Source organism: Amyelois transitella, chromosome 2 (assembly GCF_032362555.1).
Source record: "Amyelois transitella isolate CPQ chromosome 2, ilAmyTran1.1, whole genome shotgun sequence".
Lineage (NCBI taxonomy): Eukaryota > Metazoa > Arthropoda > Insecta > Lepidoptera > Pyralidae > Amyelois > Amyelois transitella.
In genome coordinates, this window is record NC_083505.1 from 4712523 (window position 1) to 4724373 (window position 11851).

Here is an 11851-nt window from a genome sequence, read left to right on the forward strand (position 1 = left end):
CTTAAAACGCTTAAAATTTTAATATTATTTCTTTAGTTATTTTAAATTTTAGCTTGATTTCTTATTTGGCCAATTAAAGTGGCCGAGTACATTTAATATGTAAATCGGTCACAATTTGTTGCCGCGATGTGTGATGCGAAGTCTACATAAAATATTTCATTTATCTTTTAATTTAAGTACTATACCTTGATCGTTATTTAAAAAAAAAACTTGTAGCTTTTAATAATTACTTATGTTTTCGGGAGCGAAGTTTCGGTCAAGATCGTAGTCCATTTATTTCTCAGGAGTATGATTCTATGAATTGTTAATATTTAAGCAAGCTTGCAATTTGAAGCCATGCCTACAACGGGAACAAAGAAATAGTTCATGTGGGTCTTATCACATGGGAATGTTTATAAAAAACAATAGGTCTGTTCATGGGCCGGTTCTTAGATTTCAGCGGGATACAAAAACAGAGTCAAGTTGTACCTCGACATCTTTATGGTCACCTCTCAGCGTGTGAAATAAACAAAAAAGGCGCTGACAAAGTACTAGAGCTCACTTTTCATGTTGACGTGTAGAAGTATAATAGTTTGACTAATTTATGACTACAAGTGTTCGTTAGAAAAACATGACGATAAGAAAGAATTGACGATCGATATGGGGTCGAAACAAAAAAAACTAAATTACGTAGCCCAAATCAATGTTGTAAGTGGAGTGCTTATTTATGACGTTGCACATGTTTTCTTCCGAAGTAAGGGTGACCAGATTTTAGGAAAGAAAAAAATATGTCCTAGATTTAGGAATCATTATTGAGAACATTTACGTTTATTACGTAGGTAATAATGATAGCAGAATAATAATTAGTTTTACTTTTGATTTGGAAAATTTACCAAATAGTTAATAATAATAAAAAAAAAAATGATTTTTTTTACGACTGTAGAATTTGGGGTCGCGGGGTTTATATTAATCATTAGTTACAAAAAAAAATAATAAGAAAATTAAATTTAGTTTAGTTTTACTTTCAGAGTTTTACAGTCAGATAGCTTGGGCACCCTATTATTTATTAATAAGTTATTTGAATACGTCTCCGTTACGTCTGTCTCTTTGCGGGGTGGACGGAGTCGGCGATCTTGGGCGAACTTAGAAGTTTCGTTTGGATGAAAAGCTAATAGTTTACCTGATCATAATATTTTTTATTAATAAAATGATTTTTGATTATATAATTAGAAGGGTGGAGGTAGGTTATCTGCTCTTCTTGGTATTTATGGGGTTACTAGCGCGGGGTCGAAAGATTTGGATACAGAAGTATATTTGTGATATACGGTTATTCGAATTTGTCGTTGCGGGGTGGACAGAGTCTGCATTCAGTTATGCTACTACGGGTTAAAAAATACTTTTTTAGTAAAGAACTAATTTAATTGTAATTATAGATGGATGATTTTGTGTAAGAGTGGTTATGGTGAAGTTCAATATGTCCTTCGAATCCTTGTATTTATAATACTATACTGGTGTGGAGTCGGGATTTTTACAGTCCTGTTAGTCATGCTGGAATGATGGTGTGGGGTCGGACATTAAGTGTTCCGTTCATCCTGGTGTTGAGATGGTGACGTGGGGTCGGACATTATATGAACGATATTTGAGATTATAGATAAAGGTTATACGATTAATTTATTTTCTACACCTTGGTGTTGTAGTAGTATCAGAGTTTGTTAACCTATTTTAAAGAATCAATGAGATTAGATGATTTTACGTAATAAGTAGGTATTCATCTAATAAGTCATCAAGCGTCGATGGTTTTTACATGTGATAAAGATACAGTGTTTTATTTTAATCACTAAATATTAGGAAATTGGTTCATTTGTAAAAGAATAAGTTTAATCATATTGATTAGCGATTTAAATTAATATGTATGTAATGTGACAAAATAGTTCTCTAGTTTAGGTTTATCAATTGTATGACTAAATAATTAGGTAGTGAAAAGGAGTACGGTATGAATACGGTAGGGCAAAGCTAGAAATTAAAATAAATCTCTGTAAATTATTACAGATATATAAGTAACTCAAACTCGGTCGGTTACATAGGTAGGCATGATTGAGAGAGAGAGATTTCTAAAGATGAGAGAGTGACTTCCACAGATGAGAGTGAGTTGTAAATTGATCTAGGGAATGGTGAATATTTAAGATTCAGTACTTGATCATAATAGTTTATCATACCAAGACGAGTGTTAATATTATCGAGTAGAGAGAGAAGCAGTAGAAAGCAAATGACAGGTTGAGAGAGATTGGTAGATACAGTATAGGTATTTTTACATAAGGAGTATTTAATTTAAGAATAAATTATGTGTTAGTTGTATACTTAATAATACCTTGTAATACGAATGCTAATGCTAAATTCAGCTTTATTATCATATAAGTACTAGTCAACTGATATTTTAATATCGAGTTTAGCTAGGTTTCAAGTATTTTTCAATTTCGCCCTGCAGTCATTCTTATACCTATTTGGGGAAAAAAATACTCGTAGAGTGTAGATTCTGGTTGCCTCGTAAAAGACGTGATTTATATTTGTATGTATGTATATGTGTTATGCATTTAACAATTTTAAGGTTATAAATTCTAGCCTACTTAATTTTATTATGAATAATTATAATAATATTTCGGGTTAGTACTATAGTGATTAAATAGGACAAAGTGATTATGGAATGTGAAACGAATGGGGTCGTAAAAGGGTGTACTTTTATTTAACTATGTATGTAAGTGCGACTTAAACTTAAGTTGATGAACTAATGATGGTACGAATCTAGTCATATCATAGTCTAAAATTGGTTAAAAGTCATATAAGGAATTTGAATTAAGCAGAACATTGGAATCGATTTAGCAAGTTGCGTCAAGATATTCGTAGTTAAAGTAACTGTCGTTACAATTACAATAAGTGATTAGATGATTGTACATATCTAGTGTAGTCTTCTACATCCATGCAAGCACGATAGTTGAAGTATTAGGAAAAGAAGTTATCTGACTGATTATTACAGGAGAAGAATAATAAATAAGTAATCTTTGTGAAGGTTTATCTTTTTGAAATATAGATATAGATTATTAATAAAGTCTGAAATACATTTAAAAAAAAAATATCTACCGACCGAAGACATGACGGATTCATATCCATGCTAATTATAATAATATATAACCATGGTACTATAAAAACAAAAAAATATATATATAATTATATATGGAAAACAAATTAAAAATGTATCATACCGATATTTCAAATAAAGAACAGTAAGAGAAATGATAATCTTTTGAGATTGAAATAATTTAAGTTTGTAGGTATAATGTTTGAAATAATTGAAGTAAAACAAAGTGTTGACAGATTTACTGGTTTGGTGGAGGGGTAATTAATTGGAACACTTTATAGTGGTTTTTATTGTTGTAAATTTGTTTATAATAATGTTTTATCGTAATCAGGTTACGGTTGTGACATATTCTCAAGTGGCGAATGGTGGCTGATTTGAGGTGGTGTTAAGATAAAAAAAAAAGTATGACAGGGCTTGGTTTATGTCACATTGCTGAGCTTGATTACACCCATATTATTTACTCAAAGCAAAGAAGTACACTACACAATGAATTTGGTACAGTGGGAATTTGGAGTTAGGTTTACATAAAAATATATGCTTCAAAATAGAGGTATATATTACATCCCGGTGTTACAACAACTGTACGAAATTCCTCACTGCACAAAAAGCTAAGACGATAACTAGTACACTGCACATGCTCCAAGGAAGTGTTGGGGTTGCTCTAAAGTTTTGAGAAAACTTTTAGTACATGGGCATCTTTGTCTCACCGTTATATAGATTTGACCTTGATTCGTGGGAATGTTACGTAATCAATTCAGAAATAATCGGAAGATTGGATTAATCTGAGTGGATAACCATTACTATTAGAGTTGGCAGTCTCACACCCTGTTTCCTATCAAGATCATTGTCAAAATCTGGTGATTGAGAATGGTCGTTCATTGCAAAAGTAAGAAGCTCAAAGCTTGCTTTGGTGATTTCTGATATTCCCTTGGTTGAAATACACCTCACACTGCTCTTTTCACCCACACTAGAGCATACACATTTCCTTGTGTTTGAGAAAATAATATTTTGTTGAATATTCTTCGGTAAAAAAAAAAGAAGAATATATGTTATAATGATCTTATGTTCAAAACATTTGAGAATTGTGAGTGGTGAAAAATTCTACTCCGGTTTCAAGGACGTTGCCTTTCCACCTGTGTATAATTTTGGGGTCGATTGTAACGGTCCAAGATATTTGCACACGTTATTTCATTCTCAAATATTTTATCACAAAAATATTTTAATATTTAAATCAGTTTTATAATATTCTAATAATATATTTAATTCAAATAGCTGAACGTGGCCGTTCAGTCCTTTCGGGACTGTTGGCTCTGTCAGGCCGCAAGGGATGCGGACGTGACCATATGTATGTATATTTAATTCCGCCGTGCAAGGACAAAGGGCTTGCTTGACAAAAAACGTGTGAGACGCTAATTGGTTAATAAGTTGGTGGCGTCATAGTTAAGGTCACGCCCATAGAATGTTGGAGGGACGGAAGATGGGATGCTAGGGGGATTCGGGACCTGAGGCTGGAGGTGAGCGCTCGCGCACCTTTATAAAATTAAAGGATCCTGACGTGTTCGAAAAACGGACTGCGATCAGGTTAAGTTTTATTTTAATCAAGAAAGAAGTAAATACGGCTGAAGTCTGGTAATTGGGTGTTTCAGAATCTGGAAAGCTTAGGGCGGGTCATTTAATAATTAACTAGAATTTTTTATAAAACTTCTGATTAACTAATTAATAGTTCATTATTTCAAATTGAGTGTAAAGTGATTTTTGTAGTGAGTGGTGAATACTTGCGCTGGTTGGTTTTGTTAATTCATTTATTTGATTAAGTCAAATGAATGGGTTGATTGGACTGACTGTGTTGCTGAGTGTTGGTCACTAAATCAGGTATTAGAAAGTCTAGTAATTTCATTTAATATTTCATTTGTTTAGTTTTGGGGCTTATATTCAGATTCTGAATTAAATCTGTCTGATTGTGCCTAACGGTGTCAAATGCAATTGGATGGATTTATTAGGTAAAATATTCTTAGATTGTGACGTCTAAGGAGGGCTGCCGCGATTGAAAGGCATGCCTAGTTAGTCATATAGGTTTGTGAATGCGACCTCAAAATTCTGAATAGTCAACGGTCCGAACGACGCTCTTATGTAATAAGGATTGAGGGTTTTGGGGAACGTTTCACAAATCTAGACCCAAACAGGCCGTATGAGTTCTGATCCCTTCCCAAAGGAACTCATACAACTACACGGGTGATAGGTGTTAGGGGACCACCCATCCAACGTTTTAGCAGACTAGGGGAAGCGAATTTTGGCTAAGATTCAATTCCCAAACAGAGAGTAGGAATAGGAGTATGAATAGGACGTAGTATCTAGGGACAGGATGAAGCTCATCCGAAAACTTGACTTTAGCTGTTAGACGGGAATTTCTTACACCGGAAATTCCTTACACACTTACACATTCTTCGTGATTAGCTGGTAGAAAATTAAGGCTTAGGTAGGTTAGTGTTTAGGGATACGCGAATTAAATAATTATATATTAAAAATCTTTATCTATTACGAAATATAAATATACAAATTTAAAGGTTATTAAAATATTTATATATTTGGAAGTTTGCTAAGAGGCATTCGGAGTCGGGACGGTCTCGATCCGGGAGCTAGGGAATCAGGCTGGATCAGTCGGTCAAAGAGTCGATCTCAATCGGCCTATGAGTATCGGTTAGGGGTCGGGGATGCTGAATCCGTGGGGTTCAGTCGCGAACGGTTGGGAGACGGAATCTGGCCAGATAACGGGGTAGACAAGCCTAAAACGCGATAGGTTTGCGCATGCGCATGCATAATAATTACGCGCGGGAATCGGTTTCGATATTAATTTAAATTAATATAATTTTATTCGATAAGTGATGAGTGGAGTGGTTCCTGGGAGGCGGTTCCTGGAAACGGGTGAAAGAATTCCATTATTTTATTTTATTATTTATTTGAATTCGAATAATGAAATTGATATAAATATGTCCCTGCTTGGGTTGGAAGTTGATCCAAAGTCAATAATATATTATCTATTATGAAATTTGAATATTTCTGGCTTGCTCGGTCTTGAGTGAAATGTATCATTGAAAAATTAATATTCATTAATTATTATTTAAAAGGATGATTTCCGGATTTTGAGAGCTATGATCTGATCTGATCAGTGAAACTGGTCGTCCGTAATTCTTCGAGGCAAAGCAGTGGAGTTGGACATAGATTTAGATTATACGCAATCAAGTCTAGAAAGTCTTTTATCTGAATTGTTCTCATATGAGATCATCTCAGGGGAAACACCCTTACAACTTTAGTGAATGAAATATTTTCACTTATTTTATACAACCTATGGTTTTATATGAGAAACAATCAGACACTTATCTACTTTTGTGATCATTTTGCCAAGATTAACCAAGTGAGGAAATACATTTATAACGTATGTTTAAATAATTAAAGCCATGAATGCTTTGGATATAACTATCAACTACTTATATTTACCACATTTTCTTTAGATCATTAATATGCAGGGTCTATTGAAGACCTCAATAAATAACCTTCGTTTATTCGAATCCAAAATAAGTAATGAAAACTTATTGCAATAAGGTTATTATCATCTAATATTCGCATGTCTAGGAATTACACCTATTCTTACTATTTATTTCTATACCTAAAATGAATGACTACCCCTGTTGATGACTGACTGGACTGTATTGTGTATTCTCCTTCGGAGATAAGATATTACCTTTCCTGATGACATATCAAATATTAAATTAGTTAAAAATATTAATTCAGCTCATTGCAATGTCAAGCTAATGCTGCATTGTAGAATAAGGTAATATCGCTTGGAGACATTTGATCTCTCCTCTCGTTCCTTGACAGGACTTTGACTTACTTCGACAGTATTGACATACAGACTTACAAGGTCTCTTTGAATTTGATTGACTTGAGAAAATATGAATGAGCTAGGGGGGAGGATTACCCCGTCTGGTGACGCGATCCACCGGTAGCGACGGGGAGGGGTCGCTGCCTATACCCGAAAGCTCAAATGCTGCAAACATGTATTTCTGTATATTCATATTGAATATAAATGGTTATCTATACTTGAAAGTTCAAATGCTGGGAACATGTCAATCTGTATTTCATATTAATTTATATAAACGTATGCCTATACCTGAAAGCTCAAATGCTGATGTGACGTCATATCAGTACCTCAATATTTACCTAATATGCCTATACCCGAAAGTTCAAATGCTCATTTAAATATCATACCATTGTGTAATTCCATACTTAATAAAATACGTATATTACCTATAACTAGAAGCTCGAGTGTTGAAGTGAAATATATACTATATGCTTTTCCAATCTGGATAAAAATAATGGAAAACTTGAATATTTAATTTACTCTCTATTTACCTACATTACCTATAAGTTCCTATTTATAATTTAAGTAATCAGACAGAGTTAGGTCATATAGGTTCACTAGGGTTGTTCTAGGATATGTAGACTTCGTAGAGTCTGAGGTTATATCGGCTATGCAACCAGGGAAATACCACTATGATCACGTGCTATTGGCCATATTAAGAAATCACATTAGGATATAAGAAATACGGAAAGTTAAATTATAAAGGGTCCTTAGGTTATGCGTTATATTATTTATTACATTGGTGTCGTAAAAAGAGCGTATTACATTATAATAGTATTTTAATTATTATTTGTTAGGGCGTTGCAATTTGGTGTCGTTTTGTAAATAACAAAAATAAAATATAAATAAATAAATATTAAATAATTTTTAAATAAATATTTAATAATAGTATTAGTAGGGGGTAGGGGGGTCGTTACAGTTTGTATATCTAGGATCAAAGTTTACATCAGATGGCAAGTGTGATAGTGATATTGAAAGGAGAGTGAACGCGGGGAACATGGTGAATGGAGCTTTGCATGCCTTTATGAGCAGTCAGAAACTATCCAAAAAGGCTCGACTGCCTGTGCATAGGGGCGTGTTGGTCCCGACATTAATGTATGGGAGTGAAAGTTGGGTATGGCAAAAGAAGCACGAAAGCAGAATAAATGCAGTGGAAATGAGAGCGTTAAGGAGTATGTTGGGTGTGAAATTGAGTGATCGGATAAGGAACAGCGTGATAAGGGAATGTTGTGATGTGAAAGAAGATGTAGTTACAGGAATAGAAAAGGGTATGTTGAGATGGTTCGGTCATGTGGAGAGGATGAATGAAAACAGGTTGACTAAGCAGATATACATGGAGGGTGTGGAGGGAAAGGTCGGAGTGGGAAGACCTAGACGAACGTATCTTGATCAAATTAAGGACGTCTGGTAAAGGGTCAGGTCAAAAGTACCCGAAACCGCCGAGCTTGCATGAAGAGAGTTATGAATGTGGATGAAGCGAAGGAAATATGCAGAGATCGTGGCAAGTGGAAAGAGGTAGTCTCTGCCTACCCCTCCGAGAAAGAGGCGTGATTTTATGTATGTATGTATGCATTATATTTTGCCCGAGAAATTGTTTGCTGCTTTGTATAAAGCGGCAACAAATTGAGGTTTTCGTAAGGCTCACTCTGAGCTAAAATATTGTTGGTAGCCTTCGGTAGCTTTTTTCCTCTTCGTTTAGTCTTCAAAGTTGGGACCTTGAAAATTTCTACTACCGTTGTTTTTGCGTCATCTTTCATAGAATATTTAATGTCAATGCTGTTCAAATTATTTTTTTCATAGTAACCACTCTCATTTTTCCAAAATCTTTGATAGGATCACCTAATAATGCTTTGACAGACAGTTCATTCCATGTCCGAATACTCTAGAGTTTCCACTTTACAAGGAAAAGGCTTTTTGCGTGCTGCTTCAATATAGGTTGGCCATTGTGATGGACTCCATACAATTATTTTCTTCACTCTCGATGACTGCGTGCATGGAGTCCACAGGCATACAAGAGTTTAATTGTTATTATAAGATTATTGTTAAAAAATCCGTGGGTCGTAAGTTTAATGTAAATTACAATGTGTCCTTTAAGTAAATAATTAATAATTAAAATATGGTTATTTGTGTTTTAAATATAATTACAATTTACGTGATGTCCTTTAAGCATTGAACACATTAAAATCGAAACGTTATGTTCAATTTGTTTGTTATGTCGACCTTTAATGCAAAAAATGAAAAAAATGCAAATTTTACTTGTCTAATATCTCTCTCATTTTTTGACTTAGAGAAAAGTTAACAATACCAATCGACAGCGCTTAAACTGTACTATAAAACTGCATCAAAAAGTGATTTTAGCCAATTTGTCCTTTAAGCCCTTTGACATTTCCACCATCGATATTTGAAAAAACTCTTCTATGTCAAAGAGCTCAAAGTTTAGGTAGTATTTCTAGTAGTAGGTACCTACTTTGAATATAGAGGTACATGATTAGCCATTAAAGTCAGTTGTAATCCAATATCCTTATATGGCTGACTAATAACATTTTATGTCATGGTATATACGGATATCGACTGAAAGGGTTTGTTGAGAAGAATTAGAACAAAATGATTTGACTATCCATTTAAGATATGGGGACGTAAATTTTTTTTAACTATTTTTTTTTATGAGTCGCTCTATAGTTAAATATATACTTATGTTTTTCTATTACAGTCGTATCCTGACGAAGCCCATGGTCTCGCTGGAGTACCCATGCATCGATATAACGCCATGAATCGTTATTGGGAGAAATGCTTGGATATAGATAGTGAAATTAGGTAGTTGTGCAAAAAAGTTTGCATGACCTGAAAGGTCAAATAAATGTAAATTGTTTTTGTGAATGTATGTTTAACGATTATGCATATTTATTGTCTTGTTTCTATAGAACCAATATTTCTGTATACATAATAAAATAGTTTACGATATTGTTTTTTTTTTATTTGACTACCTTGCTTAGGTACTGCTGTAGGCATTAAAATCAGAAGAACTAATTAAATTTTTAAGGTTAATTTAAAACCACGATGGTTTTAATTATAATTATTTAATAAAATACAATCGTCAAAATCTATTATGTGATAAGGATTAGCGATGTTCTTTAATGTTTACGTTTACAGTCTATTGGCCGTCGAAAGTGAAAGTAAGTAGACCAGTCGATAGGTATTATGCAATAACATACACCAGCTCCACCTTTTGCGTATACTAAAATATTTTTCTATAATAATACCTATTATACTATACATTTATGTGGAGGTCCACGAAAGAAACGTGGTCTATACAACTAGGTGATATATCTAATGTATCCTCTTAATTAATTGTTCGTTAAGTGACAAACTGCCTTTAAACCGTTGTTCTTAATGTAAATAAAATAATAATCTAATGGTTATTTCGTATAGCGCCGTGGATTCACAAGAACAGTTCAGTGTTCCTACTCATGCTCATTCACTTCTTAAATTTAATAGAGTTAAGCGGAGCGTCATCCATTCATTTCTTTTCTCTGCAATTATAATACTTTATTTATTAGTATGTTGTTGATTCATTACTTTTTCCTTTATTTGATTAAAAATATTTATTTCATTCTACTTAATTATATTATTACGTCATTAGTTACATTAGAGACAAAAGTTATCGTGAAATTTTTACCATTTGTATATTGAAATATTTTCACAGCACAATGCTATATTTTACAAATGATTATAGGTGCCCCATTCAAATCTTCTCTTTGACAATAGGCTCTGTTTGTCATCTAGGTCGTGTTTTTCATTAAATGTCGTCTTACAGAAAGTATCTAGTATAAGAGCTCACATAACTGATTGCTGGTTAGGTTACGTCACGATGTCGATCAAGTATTGAAACGATACATACCTAAATTAAGATAGTAGGTATTATTAATTAGACGTATTAATAACTGTGACACTGTACACAAAATGCAATAGAGTGGATGCAACATTGGTACGGTCATCTTGGGGAAGACTGCTAGCTATGTGGGGACATGTCTGGCCATGCCGCCTGTTGGACCCATTGTGACCACGAACACGCTCTGCCAAGAGCGTAAAGACAACAGAAGAAGAATTTGCTTGAATAAAAATACTTACATTATGTAACCTTATTATGATTGGTAATTTAGGTCGCGTTAACTTGATAAGGAAAAGAAAGATTAACTCTGGTTGAGTAACCGGTTTTAACTTATTCGGATACAAGATAATAAAGCCACGTTCAGCTGGACCACGCTGTGTGAGATTTTACTTTTAAGAATTGTAGCCCTATACATACATATATATAATCGCGCCTATTTTAGAGAGGGTAGAGACTACATATTTCCACTTAACCTCTCTTTATACTTCTTTCGCTACAGCAAGATTCATATGAAGAGATTTCATGTAAGTTCTTCATCGGTTTAGTGTAGCCGTATATCTTTGATCTGACCAAAGAGTGCATCAATTCAATTCCAACACATAATGTCTGAAGAATACTACGAGTATGACCGTGGGTATTTTCTTTGTTTGGATTTAGTCCCGGTTACATGCTCGATCCTTACCTTTGGAGGAGCCCGTGGTGGCCCCTTAGGTCATGATCCTGGATTGGATCAAGGATTTACACGAAGCTATTCCCGTCTGACCACAGCCACCTTTGCAGGAGAACATACTCGTAAGAAATATTGAATCATGATAATAGCTGTACTAGGTATTGTCCAGTTCCATTTAGATAAGAGCCAGATGATGAGATACCGTCACCACTTCATCATCCGTAGGTTAGGTTTATTAAAAGGCATTTGTAGGTATTTAAT

General features: G+C 34.0%; 1 protein-coding gene across 1 annotated transcript in view; it reads left to right on the plus strand.

Annotated features, from left to right (window-relative positions):
• LOC106142992 (uncharacterized) overlaps nucleotides 1-9992 on the plus strand; it is a 32847-nt gene extending 22855 nt beyond the window's left edge. The window contains exon 21 of the mRNA XM_060950996.1: nucleotides 9742-9992. Within this exon, the coding sequence (XP_060806979.1) occupies nucleotides 9742-9849 (108 nt within the window). The 3' untranslated portion in view covers nucleotides 9850-9992. The remainder of the gene's footprint in view (nucleotides 1-9741) is intronic.
• Nucleotides 9993-11851: the final 1859 nt, after the last annotated feature.